This window comes from Myotis daubentonii, chromosome X, assembly GCF_963259705.1.
Source record: "Myotis daubentonii chromosome X, mMyoDau2.1, whole genome shotgun sequence".
Taxonomy (NCBI): domain Eukaryota; kingdom Metazoa; phylum Chordata; class Mammalia; order Chiroptera; family Vespertilionidae; genus Myotis; species Myotis daubentonii.
In genome coordinates this window covers 57166395-57186581 of record NC_081861.1, presented here as the reverse complement: position 1 = coordinate 57186581, position 20187 = coordinate 57166395, and the positions used below count along the sequence as shown (strand labels likewise).

The 20187-nt window shown below is 44.1% G+C and overlaps 2 protein-coding genes across 3 annotated transcripts in view; both read left to right on the top strand.

The window, feature by feature from the left end:
- The window catches only part of LOC132223332 (protein BEX2-like), a 119166-nt gene that overhangs the window by 29565 nt on the left and 69414 nt on the right, over positions 1 to 20187 (top strand). The gene's annotated exons all lie outside the window — the stretch shown is intronic.
- TCEAL8 (transcription elongation factor A like 8) lies at positions 792 to 2858 on the top strand. Of its 2 annotated transcripts, XM_059678922.1 has the most exons (3): positions 792 to 940; positions 1357 to 1428; positions 2022 to 2858. In XM_059678922.1, exon 3 carries the CDS (start codon positions 2064 to 2066, stop codon positions 2415 to 2417), a length of 354 nt encoding a protein of 117 aa, XP_059534905.1. In that variant the 5' UTR covers positions 792 to 940; positions 1357 to 1428; positions 2022 to 2063; the 3' UTR covers positions 2418 to 2858. The 2 variants fall into 2 exon arrangements, with proteins under 2 accessions (XP_059534905.1, XP_059534906.1); XM_059678923.1 differs by lacking the exon at positions 1357 to 1428 and having other exon boundaries at positions 810 to 940.

Genomic DNA, 20187 nt, shown 5'->3' with positions numbered 1-20187 from the left:
TAACAAGGCACTGGATCTACTAGAAAGGCTGTCTGAAGCCTCCATTTCAAATCCAAGTGGAACCACCTAGCACTCATGAATGAAAATGTCCGACATCTAGCACTTGATATTTCGAGTTCAGCCAGAAAGAGAAAAAGTTATGAATTACTTACATAAACTTATTAACTAGAGAAAACTGGGCCTCTTTGCACAGATTAATCTGGGAGAGTTTTAAAGGTGTTGTTTCGGTTAGATTTAAAAAAATTTTCTAACACATCAATATGTTGTGAAAACTGTCATTTGCAACTATTTTCCAAAGTGTTAAAAATTGATAATTTGCCCTCCATAATGTGTCAAATATTGTTTATGTAGGACCTCTTTTAAAAATATTTTAAAAGTATGCTGATTGTTTAAAACATTAAACAAAACACTTATTCAAGAAAACTAGTAAAAAAAAAAAATCCCACATCCTCACTCCTAGATTCTTTTCTAGTCGCCCCCCTCACCTCGTCTACCACCTCCGCCCATTTTAATGCTAAATAGGACTACAGGGGAAATGGTGGACTGTAGGGTATTGGGGGAGGAGGGGAGGGGAGCGATTTGGCTGTAGGAGGGTGAAAGCGATGATTCCCCAAAGAAGAAGGGGAAATGGTCCAATAAACCCAAGAGGCTGATCCTCCCTGGTAATCCGAGGAAGGCGAATAGAAACTGCGCGACAGTACCAGTTTTATTGTCTCTCATTGGCAAATACGAAAAAAGATTGACAGCATCAAGTGGAGGGAATACAGGGGGCGGGCTGCGGTATTAAAGGGAGGGGTAACTGAGGACTCCAGCTCATTGATGACGCGCGACCCTCACGTGACCAGGAGTCGACGTGTGCAGAAGTCCTTATAGTCCGGGGCCTGTTTCCCTGGAGCAGCTCCCTATTGCTGGAGAAGAAAAGTGCCCCGGATCCTTTCAGGTGAGTATAAAGGTGGGAGCTGCCTTGGGGACCTTCAAGTCTGGGAGTCAGAGAACAGAAGCCAAGCAAGGCCGGCACTGCTTTCTCAACACTACGGTTCCGCCAAACTCCCATTTTTGTTCAGGATTTTCGGGGCTGTTTGGTCGGGGGAGTAAGGTGGGTGTGGAGAGGGAGGACTGAAGCCAATTAAGGGTCGCGCTCGAGAGAGACATAGAAACAATTTGGAAATAACTTGCGTCTCCCACTCCCTGCTTGCAGGGAACCGGTGGGCACCGGGAAGGGAGGGCGGGGTTGCCTGAAAAGGAGAGAGAGGATGAAGATATGGGGAAACTTTAGACGAACAAGGCCTAGAATCGTGAAGGGGACCCGTGATTCGGGTACTGGTCTGCTCACCAAGCACTCCTGTCGGTCTGCAGGACTTTTGGCGTTTTGAGCGCGACACAAATCGAGTGAGGGAAGAAGGAGAAAAATCCGCTGGCTCCCTGCAGGTCAGTGTAAAGGTGCAATGGCCTCAGATCCCTTGTGGTGGGGGTGGGAGTGTGGATGACACCAAAGCACATCTCACTGTCGCCAGAGCAGCCTCTCCCCATCCGGATTAAGCCTGGAGGCCTTTGCAGAGCCTGCAGCGGAAATGAGGCGGGGGAGGGGCTAAGGTTGGAGAGGCATGGAAGGGGGAAGGGAGGCCAGAGTCTGGACCAGCGGGTCCCAGGTGAGAGGCTGGAGGTTGGGATGGTTTGGAATAGCCCGAAAGGCGGGAGTGTTGGAGACCAGTGGTGAGGGAGGAGTTAAATGCTTCCGCGCAGCCTGCATTTCTGGGCCTGTAGCAGGGCCTGCTGGGAAATGGTGGGCTGGAGCTGGAGGAAAGAAGATGGAGTTAGGAGGGGGAGAGGGAGAGGGAAGGGAAGTGGAGGAAGGGGTGGAGTCAGGGGAGTTCTGAGCCTAAGAAGCTAGCCTTCTCTAGTTGGAAAACTGACAATTCGGAATCTGAATGAAAAAAAGGCCAGTCTCTGCTCTGGGAATCCATACTCTGGCTGCTGGTCTGTTTGCCTGGCATCTAGTTGTTTGTTTCCTTGTTTTCTAGGATTAATTTATCCAAAAAGGAAATAATAAAAAAATACTCAACATGCAACAGTCTTGTGAAGAAAATGAAGGAAAACCACAGAACATGCCAAAGGCTGAAGAAGACCACCCTTCAGAAGATGTACCAAGGGAGGCAGAAGGAAATCCTCCGCCTTCCCAAGAAGGTGTCAGGCTGGAGGCAGAAGGAAACCTTAGAAGCGGGCTGACTCAACCTGTGCAGGCATTCAAAGAGGACACTCCCGTTAGGCATTTGGACCCTGAAGAAATGCTAAGAGGAGTAGATGAGATGGAAAGGCTTAGGGAAGAAATAAGAAGAGTAAGAAACAAGTTTGTGATGATGCATTGGAAGCAAAGACATTCACGCAGACGACCTTATCCTGTGTGCTTTAGGCCTTGAATTCTTTTTTTTAAATCTGATAGTAAAATCTGGCCCCTGCTTTCTATTAGCATATTCTGATGTATCTTTTTACCTTCGTTTTACTTTTAATCATCTGGTAGAATTTTGTTTATATAGTTTCCTTGTTAACCAGCATCTTACTGGATTTTGTATTTTGACCTATTCTCCAGGTCTATTTTTCAATTGGGAAGTTTCACACAAATGCATGAAAATATGTTCATTTCATATTGTAAAGTAACATAAGCTGCAAAGTATATTTAGTATCAGCTCACATATGTACAATAAAAATTCCAAATTGTGTGTGTGTGTGCATGTGTGTATACATACATACATACATACATCAAAAAATTAGCTGTGCTTATTTCTGTGTGGAGTGAGTTTTCTTTTTGCTTATATGTATTTTTTAATGAACTTGTGTCACAGACAGAATTAAAATTTTTTTAATAAGTAATGAAATAATTTGCAATCAGCTTATAAGGGCAATGGGGGCACCTAAACTCTTGATGAAATAACTATTAAAATGTAAACCTCAAATCACCTCTGGATCTCTTAGCCAGAGGAATAAAATGGCAATTATTACAGACACACTTGCTTAAGACCTGGTCTTTTCATGGGGAAAACATTTGCCTCAGAGGGCAGCTGTGGAGAAGAAAGGGGTTGTGCTTGGTGGGCTCAACCCACCACAGAACATAGTAATTTGAGGGAGGGCCCTGGCATGACTCAACCCCTGACCCAGAACAAGTCCAACAGGCAGGGAGGTAGGAGTTTCCATGCCAGTCCTGTGCTGGTGAGCCCCACCCCTGTCTCCCTTGGGTCCTGCCAAGTCTGCTGGGTCCTTGGCTCTCTGCTGGCCCCACTGCCGATGGGGCACTGGAGCTGAGTGCCAAATCCCCACTGAGTTACCTGGAGTCCCCAGTGAGTTGAACTCCCCACTCTGTTTTCTGAAGCCTCAGTCTCCTTTATAATGACACTTAACACAGGTGGGGATTGCCCTAGGAATATTTGTTGTTAGCAAAACAGCCCCTTTTGGTTTTTCAGTGCCACAATCCCTCCTCTCCATAGGAGTCAGACATGATGAGTCCATTTTGAGTGTTGGAACAGGTACAAGGTTAAGTGAAATATGCTGTAGTCAGAGTTGCTGCCCTAGATCTAAGGACTAAGATTTTTGTGAAAATTATGTGAAATTATCTGATCCTGAAGGCTCCTGGTGGGCTTGCCTTCCTAGTTCAGAATAAATTGCACAGAGCAATATAGGAAAGAGATATAAGGGAAAAGTCTCCTTTACCCCATCCCATCCTCAAATAAAATGTGAAAAAAACTTGCAAAGGCAGTAAGAACTTTATAAATGCACTTGAAGTCAAAAGGTTACTATGTAAATGTTAGAAATTATATTTCCCTTACAGATCAAACAATGACATCTTCTGATATTCCCACATGACTGCCACATTATGTTTTAATATTGATTTTTTTTTTAAAGATCCAAAGTTCAGATTTTCCTGTCTCATACTTTGTTTACATCAGGACCCAAACAAGACCCTCCTCTTGCATGTGTTATTATGTCTCTTTTTATTTTTTTATTTTTTTAATATATTTTATTGATTTTTTACAGAGAGGAAGGGAGAGAGATAGAGAGTTAGAAACATCAATGAGAGAGAAACATCGATTAGCTGCCTCTTGCACATCTCCTACTGGGGATGTGCCCGCAACCCAGGTGCATGCCCTTGACCGGAATCAAACCTGGGACCTTTCAGTCCTCAGGCCGACGCTCTATCCACTGAGCCAAACCGGTTTCGGCATTATGTCTCTTTTTAAAAATATATTTCTTTATTGATTTCAGAGAGGAAGGGAGAGGGAGAGAGAGACAGAAACATCAATGATGAGAATCACTGATCGGCTGCCTCCTGCATGCCTCCTACTGGGGATCGAGTCTGCAATCCAGGCATGTGCCCTTGACCAGAATTGAACCTGGGACCCTTCAGTCAGCAGGCTGATGCTCTCTCCACTGAGCCAAACTGGCTAGGGCATTGATTTCTTTTTAAAGCCTCACCTGAAGATATGTTTTTTTTCTTTATTGATTAAGGTATTACATATGTGTCCTTATGCCCCCATTACCCGCCCCCCCCACTCATGCCCTCACTCCCCCTGTTGTCTGTTTCCATTGGTTATGCTTATAGGCATGCATAAAAGTCCTTTGATTGATCTCTTCCCCTTACCCCGCATTCCCCTACCTTCCCTCTGAGGTTTGACAGTCTGATCGATGCTTCTTTGTCTCTGGATCTGTTTTTATTCATCAGTTGATGTTGTCCATTATATTCCACAAATGAGTGAGATCATGTGATATTTATCTTTCTCTGACTGACTTATTTTGCTTAGCATAATGCTCTCCAGTTCCATCCATGCTGTTGCAAATGGTAAGAGTTCCTTCATTTTTACTGAAGCATAGTATTCCATTGTGTAGCTGTACCACAGTTTTTAATCCACTCATCTCCTGATAGGCACTTAGGCTGTTTCCAAATCTTAGCTATGATAAATTATGCTGCTATGAACATAGGGGTGCGGGAAACCATAAAAATCTTAGAGGAATCCACAGGCAGCAAAATCTCAGACATATACCGAAGCAATATCTTCACCGATACAGCTCCTAGGGCAATGGAAACTAAAGAGAAAATAAACAAATGGGACTACATCAAAATAAAAAGCTTCTGCACAGCAAAAGAAACCATCAACATAACAACAAGAAAGTCCACTGCATGGGAGAACATATTTGCCAATGTTATCACTGATAAGGGTTTAATCTCCAACATTTACAGGGAACTCATACAACTTAACAAAAGGAAGATAAACAATCCAATCAAAAAATGGGCAACGGACCTAAGTAGATACTTTTTGAAAGAAGACATAAGGAAGGCCAAGAGACATATGAAAACATGTTCAAAGTCACTAATCATCTAAGAGATGCAAATCAAAATGACAATGCGGTACCATCTCACACCTGTCAGAATGGCTATCATCAACAAATCAACAAATGACAAGTGCTAGCCAGGATGCAGGGAGAAAGGAACCCTCATGCACTGCTGGTGGGAATGCAGACTGGTGCAGCCACTGTGGATAACAGTATGGAGTTTCCTCAAAAAACTAAAAATGAAACTCCCATTTGATCCAGTAATTCCCCTTCTAGGAATATCCCAAGAAACTAGAAATACTAATCTGAAGATATGTGGGTTTTTTTAAAAAAATATATGTTTTTATTGATTTCAGAGAGGAAGGGAGAGAGAGAGAGAGAGAGAGAGAGAGAGAGAGAGAGAGAGAGAAACATCAATGATGAAAGAGAATCACTGATGGGCTGCCTCCTGCATGCCCCACAGAGGATCAAACCTGTAGCCTAGTCATGTGCCCCGACCAGGAATTGAATCGTGACCTCCTGGTTCATAGGTCAACGCTCAACCACTGAGCCATGCTGGTCAAGCAAGATATGTTTGTTTTTTATTTTTAAAGCCAATAGACTTTAGAGAGGAAAGAAGGGAGAGAGAGAGAGATCAATGTGAGAGAGAAACTGATCAGTTGCAGCTGCCTCTCGAACGTGCCCAGACCATGAGTCAAACCTTCAACCTGGGTATGTGCCCTTACTGGGAATCGAACCTATGACCCTTTGGTGCATGCGGTGATGTTCCAACCAGGGCTTTAATTGATTTCTTGATTGATTATTAACAGGGAAATAGTAGGTTTGTCCAAACTCTGCTATTGACTCAATAATCTTACTCGTACACAAATCATTTTTCTTTCTCAAGTATTATGACAAGCAATTCCAAAAAGAAACAATGGAATGAATTGCACTCCTAATGTTTTATCAAAGTCTTGCATAATCATCTTCATCAGACTTGCCTGGGGAACATCTTTAAAATACTGATTTCTGGGTCCTACTCACTGACTAAAGGTGGACTGTAGAAATAACAGTTCACAAGTTCCTCCAAGTGATTATAATACATGCTGAAGCATGAGGACAACTGGTATATACTGCATGCTTTCTATTATTACAAATCCAAACTATAAAATAATTTGAAGAAAGAAATAGTGAATGTTTATTGAAGTTCAGGAAGTAGAATTCTATAGCAGCATTTATTTTTAAGTATGAACTTTTAAAAGAAAAGATTGATTGATTGATTGATTGACTTATACATAAAGTTTAAGATTCCCTTTAACAAAGAAAGACAAGATAAAAAGCCAAAGGAAAGAATGTAACACAAAACGCTTTTTTTGGTCAGTATACCATGTTTGGCCATGATTAACTTTTCCTAATGTCAGTAAAATATATCCAAATTCTCTTTTTTGTGATCAGCTCACAAAACAGTGAGCCAGCCTTGTACCCCCCTTGTACCCCACAGTGTGATGCCATCTGGGAGGGTCTTCATGTCTCCAGAGCAGTCTGCAAGGTTATGGCAGCCTGGTGGATGCTGGTGGATGCAGATTCCAGCTGGGGTGAGATGAGGAGCTCACTGCGGCAGTTTTACAGACAGGATGAATCCGCCCCCCTGGTGCTCTGAGGATGTAGAAGGACCCACCCCAACCACACTCATCTCCAGGTTGTCTGGCTTTGGCTTCTCTGCTCCAGCCTGCGGCAGGCACCAGACCCTCCTAAGCTGATGGCCAGGCAGTCCTGGACATACTAGTACTTACCTGGAGGACCATGACTGGCCCCATCTGAAGGCAGAGCACTTTGCCTTTCCCTCCTTCTGTTTCTCTTTCAGAGAACTTTGTAGGGGAGGAGATAAAGCCCCTAGGATTTCTAACTGGGAACATCGGTTGTGACCATTTTTGAGCAAGACGATGTCTGACCTGGGTCTGACCAGGTAACTTGGGACTGAAGCAGAAGGGGCTGGCCCTTCCTCAGAGTACAGTGAAGTGCCCCCTCCCCCCCCCATGGGGATGGACTTTCAACAAGACCTCACCCATTGCTCCCCTACCCACCTCCCAGAAGGCCTTGGGTGTCTGTTTGGATGGTTCTGTGGTGACTTGAACTGTGTGTGTGCCTGGTGCAGTACTTGTGATGTCCGCATCAGCCCAGGCCCAGCGGCACAGGAGACCCCAGGTAAAGGGAGCTTGCAAAACCATGTGGTCCTTCAATTCAGGGAAAAAATGGTGTCACTACCTGTGTGAACACCCCTAGGCACTGGAAGTCCAGCCCATGATTTGGGGACCAGTGCTGTCAAGCTATGAATTGGTATGAAGGTGCTTTTGAAAGCATTTATGGTGGAAGAAACAATGCCATTATGACCCTTGTTCTTTAGGTCTGTCATCTGAGGAATCATTACCACTTTTTCTGACATCCTAAAGGACTGGTTGGGTAATCAGATGAAGATGAAATTCAAATTCTTAGGTTTAGGAAAGCAATGTGGTTAGGGATATGGCCTTAGATTCAGATAAACTTGGATTCCAATCTGGGCTATTCTCCTTACAGTATGTGACCTTACATAAACCACTTCTTTCAAGTGAATATTTGTAGAAGATGTTTTCATGAAAATTTCTAACATCATCTTTATCTTTCTTTTTTTTTAAATTTTATTGATTTTTTTACAGAGAGGAAGGGAGAGAGATAGAGAGTCAGAAACATCGATGAGAGAGAAACATCGATCAGCTGCCTCCTGCACATCTCCTACTGGGGATGTGCCCGCAACCCAGGTACATGCCCTTGACCGGAATCGAACCTGGGACCTTTCAGTCCGCAGGCCGACGCTCTATCCACTGAGCCAAACCGGTTTCGGCAATCTTTCTATTTCTAGTTTTAACTTTTCCAATTAGCATGTTGAGCTTTTATGATCAGAAAAAAATAAAGGTGCAAATAGTATAATTCAGTTTGTCCTTTCTCTTAGTTGAGATTGGGTCTGTTGGCTCTTTCAGTTCATCATTTGCTTTCTGTTCCACCTTACTTCTGAAATGGACCTCGGTGAGTCCTGGCTGAGAAGTTCAGCTAATTTTAAGATGGTTATCTGGATTGATTGTTCTATAATTTAGTTGTAATTTTGATGTGTTCATGGGAGTATGGAGTGCAGCTTCAATTTACTCTGCCATCTTGGATCTCCTCTACATCTATATTTGTATACTTATATATCTACTAGAGGCCCAGTGCACAAAAATTTGTGCACTGAGGGGGGTCCCTCAGTCTGGCCTGTGCCCTCTCGCAGTCTGGGACCCCTCAGGAGATAACGACCTGCTGGCTTAGGCCTGCTCCCAGGTGGCAGAGGGCAGGCCCAATCCCTAGGTGCAGCCCCTGGTCGGGCTCAGAGCAGGGCTGATTGGGGAGTTGGGGCGCCGCCCACTGTCATGCACAGAGCAGGGCAGATCAGGAGGTTGCGATGCCACCCCCAGTCACGCTCAGGGTAGAGCCGATTGGGGGGTTGGGGCACCGCCTCCTGTCACGCACAGAGCAGGGCCCATCAGGGGGTTGGGGCGCTGCCCCCTGTCATGCACAGAGCAGGGCCCATCAGGTGGTTGAGGAGCTCCCCCCTGTCACTCACAGAGTAGGGCCCATAGGGGAGTTGGGGCACCACACCCTGTCACACACAGAGAAGGCAGATCAGGGGGTTGGGGTGCCATCCTCTATCACCCACAGAGCAGGGCCGATCAGGGGGTTGGGGCGCCGCCACTCTCACACTCAGGGCAGGGCCGATGGGGAAGTTATGGCTCTACCCTGTCACACACAGAGCAGGGCCCATGGGGTGGGGGTTGGGGCACCACCCTCTATCACCCACAGAGCAGGGCTGATCAGGGGGTTGGGGCGCCGCCACTCTCACACTCAGGGCAGGGCCAATGGGGAGGTTATGGCTCTACCCCATCACACACAGAGCAGGGCCGATCAGGGGGTTGGGGCGCTGCCCCCTGTCACACACAGAGCAGGGTTGATCAGGGGGTTGGGGCGCCAAACCCTGTCACACAGAGCCGCAGGGTGATCAGGGGGTTGGGGAGTTCCCCCCTATCAGGCACAGAGCAGGGCTGATCAGGGGGTTGGGGCGCCTTCCCCTGTCACGAACAGAGCAGGGCCGATAGGGAGGTTGTGGCCCCGCCCCCTGTCACACACAGAGCCACAGGTTGGTCAGGGGGTTTGGGCGCTGCCCCCTGTCACACTGATCCCGGTGCCGGGAGGCCTCTCAGCTCCGCTAATCCCGGTGCTGGGAGGCATATTACCCTTTTACTATGTAGGATAGAGGCCTGGTGCACGGGTGGGGGCCGGCTGGTTTGCCCTGAAGGGTGTCCTGGATCAGGGTGGGGGTCCCCACTGGGGTGCCTGGCCAGCCTGGGTGAGGGGATGATGGCTGTTTGCAGCTGGTCACACACCCTTCAGGGTGGCGGTCCCCACTGGGGTGCCTGGCCAGTCTGGGTGAGGGGCTGAGGGCTGTTTTCAGGCTGGCGGGTGACTGAAGCTCCCAACCGCTCCTTTTTTTCCTTTTTTTCTTTTTTTATTCTGGGCCAACTTTAGCTTTGAGGCTTGGCTCCAGCTCTTAGGCCTCCACTGCTGAAAGCAGGTTTCTGGCCTTTGTTTACCTTCTGTATTTGAAACAATGTTGCGATCCTGCTGGCTGAAGCCTGGCGGACTAAAGCAGGTTTCTGGGGTTTTGTTTAGCTTCTTCTATATTTGTAACATAGTTGCTTAGAGTTGCAGCTCAGAGGCCTGCAGTGGCAGGCGGGGAACGTTGGAGTCCTCCGTCACTGAAGGAAGCAAGTCTCAATGTTAGCTTCAAGCTGCCTGGCTGCCGGCTGCCATCTTGGCTGGCAGTTAATTTGCATATCACCCTGATTAGCCAATGGGAAGGGTAGCGGTCGTACGCTAATTACCATGTTTCTCTTTTATTAGATAGGATATCTATATCTATTTATATCTATATCTATATATCTGTTGAAAGCCATAAAAGTGCCCTCTTCAGATTGCTAGCAGCCTCTGCATGAACATATTTCTACCATGCTCAGACCCTGAAATCCTGATGTAGTCTGCCACACACTGTCTCCATGTGGGCACTCTCTTCAACCAAATAGAACCCCAGTTTCCATGACCTAGGTGTCTCCTACCTGGAAAGCCCTCCTCACAATTCTTAGGCATTGATTCTCTATGATGAGCCACCCTCCCAGGATTGATGCCTTTCTCACCCTGCTCAAGCCAACACGACTCTTTTCTCTCCTTTGGCAAAAACACCTATCTTGTTTTTTCCCATATAATGGTGTCAGTACTGAATTGTTTGGGAAAGGAAGAGATGAGGGAAAGGAACAAAAATAGCTTTTAAATTCTATTACATTACAACTATTTGATTATACTACCAGATTAAAAACACAAAATATGCTGTGCTTAAGTTCAAAGGTAAATAGAGCTTATATGTTGCTCAGAAAACAGCACTTGATCACAAATAGTTCACCACCTTCATACCCAGTTGGATGTTCTCTGTCAATAACCCCATTAAGGTGATGTTAGGGTTGCCTCTGACTACATGTAAGCAGAATACGCAGAGGAGGAGTCAATAAAATCTCTGCTACCAAATTTGTGATCCAATCAGAAAATAGCTTTTTCTGAGCCTCCAAGATTTCTAGAGATGCAGAATTTAAATATGAACAGAAATCCCTGAAGCAGAATGAGAGTAGGCACCTGACTGTTATCCTGGTACCTGACTTCCTGAGTATATAGCTACCATCCTCCTCTACCCATCACACATACACACTTGAAAGGGGTAAGGGATAGGCCATCCTTTGTTAAGGACCACAAGAAAGGTGGAGACCCTATGTATTATGCATCAGTGACAGTGATGGAAGCAATCACGTCTAGATAGCATGGTCTCAGGTGCCATGTGATGAGACCTGGACCTCACAGAATTAGCAGTACAAGGATCTAGGAGGATGAGGAGGCCAAAAGAGGGAAGGGGAAATATGGAACTCTCACTCACAGTGCCCCAGCTTTTGACTCTTACTGGATCTTCCTTACCAGCCAAATTAACTCCTCTTTCCTGTATTGGTGAGAGTGTTCTTGTCTTGTTTGAAGATCTGTAACAAACTGCATGAAGGGACCCTGCAAGGTAGACCAGTTGTCTTCATTCTCTTCCCATTGCCCCACAGATACATTCATTTTCTCTAAATCTATAACTAGAATAAAATATCAGCATTCCAGGGCTAGGGGTGGTGGTGGGGTAAAAGGACACTGCATTTAAGAAAATCAAATAGATAACTCATATACCACATGAATTACAAACTTTTAAATATGTATATTGTTATATTAGGAAATAAAACATTACCTATTTCAGTTTCATTTTGGGTTGAGGTCATCTCAATAGCAATAGGTGCCAATGACTTCTAAATTCCAAAGTGTAGAGCAAGGTGATGGAAATGGGTCTTGCAAAGGACTTAGATGAGTACTAACTTGGATCCCCTTAGAAGACCACCCATTCCCAGACTATAAAAGACATTTGAGAGGCCAAGAAGATTGTTGGAGATTGGAAGGGGAATTCTAATGAGAACTTTTGGCATTTCACGAATGCTTCAACCTTCTCTGTCACCTAAAGCCCAAGGCAAAAAGGCCTTAATGGTTCTAATCAGAACCTCTGGAATTTGGTAATACAGTAGGTATTTAATTCATTTCTGAAATCTAAAAGACAAGAGATTAACTGGCCTACATTGACATCAGAGTGAAGAAAATTTGAAGAGAGACTGGACTTCTTGAATTTGGGAGTTAAATTAAACAAAGAATATGTGAACAGTTCCATAGACATAACATGAGCCATGCAGGAGATAGAACTAGTTTGGGAATGTCATTGATCTAGGTCGTGATAGTCTTTTGGAGGAGCAAGGAAACTTCATCAGAAACAACCTGGAGATATACTATTGAAAGTCTAAATATTTAAAAAAAGAAGTCAAAAGTGAGTAGACCAGGGGTATGTATTTACCCATTTCAAGAGAACAGCAGGTGAGAGTTTGTGAACAAGGGGTGACTCCCTACAGAACCCACAAAGGAACCACACAAGAGGAGGAGTCAACTATAAATACCTTTTGTTTTTAAATATCTAAAAACACACACACAATCAAAGTAAGAGTCAACAAACATTTATTTGAGATTCAAATGAATAGGTATTCTGGAAGCAAATATTCAGGCAGAAACTCAAATAGTATTCCAATTAGGATGCAAGGCAAGGGATATTTATGAAGAAGGAAAGGGTAATAATTACATGAATAGAAGGAAAGAATGCTATGGGTGTTAAGCTAAGAAAGGAATGTCTATAGGTACAAATAAGCTAACATAATGATACTAATTTTAAAGAATGTTCTTAATTTTCAGTTGGTAGTTGGAATATATGATTTCCTGTTAGCTTTGCAAAGAGTTGTTTGGAATATAATGCTGCTTTAGGCCCAGTCCAAAGGTTACTTTGCCAGGTTTAAACATCCCAAAAGCTTGATGAGTAAGACATGCAAGGCAGTTCTGGGATGGAGGCTTTTACTCTATTTTAATGTGGCTCCATTTATATTATTTTTCACACTTTCCAGCCTGGAAAGTGCCAATACTATATGGCCATAACAGTACCAGTTATATAAGACTTTATTTTTTTTTCTTACTTCCTGTCTGCTCTCATTGAATGGAAACTTCTTTGACTAGAACTGATGGTAGGGTTTTTTACTTACAAAAGCAAGAAAGAAAGTCATGTGACATATACTTGATATCATCCAAGGGACAGGAGAAGAACTAATGCCAAAAGGTAAGTTTGCATGAATAACAGAAAGAAAAATTATTTTATTATAGCATCCTATAAGTTATGTACTATGTATAACTTTTGGATGGACTGCCAAATTATTTTCCATAGTGACTGCATGGTTATATATTCCCATCAGCAATGTATGAAAGTTACAATGCCCCACATCCTCGCCAAAACTTGTTATTGCTTTTCTTAAATAATTACCCTGCTGGTTGGTGTGAGTGCCTAAGAGGCACATCCCCGGTGGTTCTGCTCTTGTCTAAGCTTTCTACAGAAATTGGTCTTCCTGACTGATTTACTGTTGGACCAGACTATGTCATTCACTTGGAAATGTTGGTCCTAATGGTCAGAAACTACTCACAGTTTATATTGTTCTCCATAATGTCCTTAGGCATATGATATAGCATGTCCCGCTGCCTTCTAAATACAATTCCTAGGCCGTGTAATCCTTCTCATATCTCCTTGTCAGAAAGGATCTGAACAGGTAGTTTATATGAAGCTATACATAACTTATTGGGATTAATGTGGGAAATTTCCAAAATTGAGAAAAAGAGAAAAAGAACCATATGTGAAAGTCTCACAGAATTTTCAGCTTCTTTTAGTTTATGAAGACACTAGGGGCTTTGCCCTTGCCCTTGGGTACTGTGACAAGACTCTTTTTTGTGTGTTTTTCTTTATAAGAAACACTGTCCCTATTTGCAGATGATATGAACACTTAGGTAAAAAGCTGTAGGAAATCTATATAAGCATGTCAATTTTGAAGCATGTGCCATATGCTTCAAAAGAATCAAAACTCAACAATATCAGATTTTGGAGTAAGGAAAAGTTTATTGATCAAGAAGGCCCAAATTGAGAATATGGAAGGGCTAGCAGGTCCTCAAATCTATCCTAAGCAAACACCAAGTTTAGTCTTCTTTTATGTCAAGGGAAGGGAAGGGAAAATGGGAGAGGCAATAGGTGATTGACAACCATAGACATCTGGGCACCATAAAGGGTTCATGGAAGACCTCAAAATCTCTAAATCTCTTTGTTCCCAGTTTGTTGATCCTAACTGATCTGAGTCCAATCTTGAGGCTACTGAAAAATCTTTATTAAACAATTATTATTTTTGTATACATTTCCCACACCTCCTCTGGATAGGCACCTTCCAGCAAGCAGCTGCTCTTTTAAAAATATAAGGCACTGGCTGGGTGCTTCTCCCGACTTGGGATTGGAGAGCATGCCATTTTGGAGGATCTACAGGGTCCTACTTGGAAAGAGGTTGTGGAGAGTGGCTGTGACCCAGAACCCCAAAGCCGCAGCCCCACATGCCCAACAACACCACTGTGACTCAGTGCCCTTGGCCCTGCTGCCACAACCTGGTGCCCCCAAACACCTGGCCCCATCACCACAACTCAGCAAACTTGGCTCCTGCTGCAATTAACCAGCATTCCTGGCCATGCTGCCATGACCCAGTGGGCCCACCTCACCACCAGCACCCAGTCTCACTCTTGACCTCCACATCAGGCCAGGCTCTGTGGCCCCACTGCCAAAAGTCAGACACCTGTATAACAGCTGGCACAACATGGTTGGGGTTGAGCCTTAAATTCAGCAATCCTGAGGGGAGACCCCACTCTCAAATGGGGCATCAGTAATCAAGACCCAAGTACAATAGAAGAGTTCAAATAGCCCATATAAGAGACATTCCTAGAGTATCCAGTTCAGAAGATCAAAGAGGTCCACCACTAGGTTTCACAAGATACTTTCTACATAAGTCTACCCCCATGAAAACTGGGGGGCATAGTAGGTAAATCTAATACTTAGAAGCAAACACAAAGAGACAGCTAAAATGGGGAGACAAAGAAACAACTCTCAAATGAAAAAAAAGGAGGAATCACCTGAAAAGGAGCTAAATGAAATGCAGGCAAGTAATTTATCAGAGATAGATTTCAAAGTAATGGTTATAAGGATGCTCAAAAAACTTAGTGAGAACTAAAAGGAACTTAGTGACAACTACACCTGCATGAAAAAATATAGAAATTATGAATAAGACCCAATCAGAAATGAAGAATGACATAACTGAAATAAAGAATAACCTGGAAGAAATCAAAAGTAGATTAGAAGAAGCTGGGGACTGAATCAGTGAATTATAAGACAAGGTAGAAAAAAACACCCATTCAGAGTAGCAGGTAGGAAAAAGCAGGAGGATAGTTTAAGGGAGCTCTGGAAAAACATGAAATGTAATAATATCCACATCATCAAGGTGCCAGAAGGAGAAGAATGTGAGCAAAGACTAGAGAACCTGTTTGAAGAAATAAAGACAGAAAACTTCACTGAGCTGATGAAGGAAAAAGTTACAAACGTTTAGGAAACACAGAGAGTTCCAATCAAAATGAATCCCCAGAGACTGCCACTTAGATACATCATAATTAAAATGGCAAATGTTAATGACAAAGAAAGAATCTTAAAGGCTGCAAAAGACAGGCAGAAAGTTACTTACAAGGGAGCTTCCATTAAACTGTCAGCTGATTTCTCAATAGAAACACAGCAGGCCAGAAGGGACTGGCATGAAGTATACAAAGTAATGGAAATCAAGGGACTGAATCCAAGACTACTCTATTCAGCAAGGCTCTCATTTAAAACTAGAGACCCGGCGCATGAAATTCATGTGTGGGTATGGTCCCTAGGCCTAGCCTGTGATCAGGGCTATCTTCCCTGGTTGCCTGCACCCGGCCCCGCCCCCCGCCAACACCCACCCCTGGTTCCCTGTTCGCCATTGGGTGATCGGTGCCTGATGGTCAGGGAAAGGGACCTAGAGGTCACCTGTTCCCACCCGCTCACCAGTCCTGCCCCTGCCCCCGCCGTTGGTTGCCCTCTGTGTGTGGGGCGGCTGGCGGGGAAGGGGCCTTGGCCTGGCACCGCCTGCATCCCCCACCACCCACCTCCAGTTCCCTGTTCACCATCAGGCAATCAGAACCTGCTGGCCAGGTAGAGGAACCAAGAGGCAGTCAGTGCACCTCATAGTGACTGGTCCAGCGGTCATTCTGATTGTCCTGCCATTAGGGTCAATTTGCATATTACCCTTTTATTATATAGGATAGAGGCCTGGTGCATGGGTGGGGCCTGCTGGCCTGCCTTGATTGGGGCCCCAGATCAGCATGGGGGTCCCCACTGGAGGGCAGGGTTGGCCTGGGTGAGGGGCCATGGGCAGTTTTCAGGCTGGCCACGCCCTCGATCAGATTGGGGGTCCCCACTGGGGGGTGTGTCCAGCCAGGGTGAGGGGCCACGCCCCCGATTGGGATGGGGGTCCCTGCTGGGGGGCGGGGCTGGCCTGGGCGAGGGGCCGCAGTCATTCTGGTTTCTGGTCATTCTGCCGATTCAGTCGCTGGGCTTTTATTATATAGGATTATAGGTGAAATAGAGCTTCTCAGACAAAAAGTACATTACCACCAAAGCAGCACTGCAAGAAATGCTAAAGGCACTGTTGTAAAAGGGATGAGAGAGAGAGAGAGAGAGAGAGAGAGAGAGAGAGAGAGAGAGAGAGAAACTGTTTATTGCCTTCACTATCTGATAAGCATAGATAGAGAACCCCCCGAAGGCTGGGTGCCTTTGAAGCCCTAGCAAAGGTTGGAGCTAGGCACCACCTCTGTTTGTCCAGACAGTGGTGGCTGAAACTACTCCCCCATTTATTATTATGTAAATCCTTGCTGATGGGCTAGTCTGCCTGTTGCAGGCGGTCACCTGCCTAAGGACTATGCTATGGGTGCATCCCAGGTCAATAAAAGCTTGGTGAGGCCTGAGCACGAGAGGAAGTCCTTCCCCTTGAGTTGGACTTACTCGCCTGGTCCCCCAATATTTCCAAATTATCTCTTGTCTTCATTTTCATTTGTGTGCGGCTCTGCTTCCAGTTCCTGAACCCTGACCCACGCGGGACGTGGGAAGGAAACGAGAGAGAGAGAGAGAGAGAGAGAGAGAGAGAGAGAGAGAGAGAAAGTATAAAGAAAAAATGTCAACAAATAAGTGCCTATTAATAATAACCTTAAATGTAAAGGGAGTAAATGCTCCAATCAAAAGACACAGGATAGATGAATGGATAAGAAAACATAGTCTGTATATATGCTGTGTACAACAGATCCACCTTAGAACAAAAGATTCACACAGACTGAAAGTGAAGGAATGGGAAAAACATTCCATGCAAATGGAAATTAATAAAAAAAATTTAGGGTAGCAATACTCATATCTGACAAAATAGACTTTAAAACAAATGCCATAAAAGAGACAAACAAGCCCTGACCGGTTTGGCTCAGTGGATAGAGCGTCAGCCTGCGGACTGAAGGGTCCCAGGTTCGATTCTGGTCAAGGGTATGTACCTTGGTTGTGGGCACATCCCCAGTAGGGGGTGTGCAGGAGGCAGCTGATCGATGTTTCTCTCTCATTGATGTTTCTGACTCTCTGTCCCTCTTCCTTCCTCTCTGTAAAAAAATCAATAAAATATATTTAAAAAAAGAGAGAGACAAACAAGGTCACTACATAATACTAAAGGGATCAACCCAACAGGAAAATACAACCCTTGTTAACATTTATGCATCTTATACAGGAGCATGTAAATATATAGAAAAACTCTTGATAGACTTAAAGGGAGAGATAGACAATAACACATTCATAGTAGGGACTTTAACACCCCACTGATATCACTGGATAGACCTTCCAGGGCAAAAACATCCACAAGGAAGCAGTGACCTTAAATGACACACTAGATCAGTTGGGTCTAATTGATATTACAGAATATTTAATATAAAAGTAGCAGAATATACATTCTTTTCAAGAGCACATGGATCATTCTCAAAGATAGACCACATGTTAGGGCACAAAATAAACCTTAACAAATTAAAAAAGATTGAAATCATATCAAGCATCTTTTCAGACCATAATGGCTTGAAACTAGAAATCAACTACAACAGAAAAACTCAAAAACATTCAAACACATGGAGGCTAAATACCATGTTATTAAACAATGAATGGATTACCAATGAGATCAAGGAAGAAATAAAAAACTTCCTGGGAACAAATGAAAATAAACATCTAAAATCTATGGGACATAGCAAAAGCTGTCCTGAGAGGGAAGTTCACAGCATTACAGGCCTACCTCAAGAAACAAGAAAAAGTTGAGGCACAGGCAAACCTCGGATGGTGGCTGCCCAGCTGCCTAAGGCTCAGGTAACCAGGGCTGACCGAGGCTTCCACTGCCGGCAGTGGCAGTGGCAGCAGCAGAGGTGTGATGGGGCGTCGCCTTCTCCTGATCGCCGGGTCACTTCCCACCCTTGAGGGCTCCTGGACTATGAGTAGGGGCAAGCCAGGCTGAGTGATCCCCCTCCAGTGCATGAATTTTCATTCACTGGGCCTCTAATTTTTATATAAGTTGCATGTTTGTTTATCCATATCACTGGTAATCAGTACACATGGCAAGAATTTCCAAATTATGTCTTGTGAAGACACTGTGTGAGGAAACAAGTACACTGAAATGGGAATTGTGGTCCCAGCTATACCACTAACTGTGACCTTGAGAAAATCACTTTCCTCCTTAGTTTCCTTATTTGTGAAATGAAGTTTGAATTGAAAAAGTGACTTTCAATTTTTTTTACCCTGTGATGTACAGTTAGAAATACCATAAGGTGACAATATTTCCTACATGTAAAACTAAAACAAGTTTCTTAAAATAATTCTTAACACTAGTCATAAATTAGGGACTCTGATGTTTTTTGTTCTATTCTTTTGTGTTTAAAATTTTTTTCATGCTTTTTAAAAATATATTTTTATTGATTTCAGAGAGGAAGGGAGAAGGAGAGAGATAGAAACATCATTGATGAGAGAGAATCATGGATTGGCCGCCTCCCACATGCCCCCCAGTGGAGATCAAGCCTGCGACCCAGGCATGTGCCCTTGACCAGAATCGAGCCCTTTGGTCTGCAGGCCAACACTCTATCCACTGAGCCAAACTAGCCAGGCTTTTCATGCTTTTTTATTGACTTTTAGAGAGAAAGGGAGAGGAAGAGGAAGAGAAACATCAATGTGAGAAGAAAACATATATCAGCTGCCTCCTGCCTGCGCTCTGACCAGGGATTGAACCCACAACCTAGGTATGTGCCTTGACTGGTAATCAAATCTGCGACCCTTCCGTGTACTGAATGACACTCCAACCGAGCCACACTGGCCAAGGCCTATTGTGGTTTTTTAAAAATTGCTTATTGTTTTGTTTGTTTTTTGGTTAATCCTCAACCAAGGATATTTTTCTCCATTGATTCTTAGAGAGAGTGGAAGGAGGGTGGGAGGGGAAGAGAAAAACATCGATGAGAGGGAGACACATCGATTGTCTCCCCCCATTTGCCCCCAACCAGGGCAGGAATCAAATCTGCAACCCTCTAGTGCACAGGCTGATGCTCCAACTGAGCCACATTGGCCAGGGCCTTTTTTTTTTTTTAATTGCTTGATTATCACCCACAAAATGGATTTCAAGAGCCATAATGGGTGGCAATCCTCACGTTGAAGAACACTTTGGAGGGTCTTTAGGATTTCTTTCTGCTGTATTCTAAAAATACTAGTGTCTGCATTGGGAATGTAGAAAAAAAATATTTAAAAAAACAGCCCCAGTCTTGCTGAATCCTCTTTGATTTTCCTCAGCTTAGTTATAAGTCAAATATTCTGCATCTTGAGATGAGTACAAAGTATAAAAAATGACCCAGGCCAGATCATCTCTCCCAAGATCTATAGTAGGTGTAGCCTTGGTACGTAGCATCTCTAAACTCCAGTACCCTCATTTGCCACTTTATTAACCAGTCTATTTTAAGGTCTTATAATTTCCTGTTAATGCATTTTGCCCAATGAATTCAAATAAGTATTCATCCTATCTACTTGTTTACATTTAATCCTATCTAATAATAGCCAAACATGGTAATTGGCTGTACCTTTGCTATGCCTCCCATTGGCTAATCAGCGCAATATGCAAATTAACCGCCAACAAAGATGGCGGCTAATTTGCATACTGCAGGCAGGGTGGGACAGCGTGAGTGCGAGCCGCC

Excerpts from the sequence above, each read along its gene's own strand:
- TCEAL8 (XM_059678922.1), top strand. The coding sequence starts at position 2,064 with ATGCAACAGTCTTGTGAAGAAAATGAAGGAAAACCACAGAACATGCCA.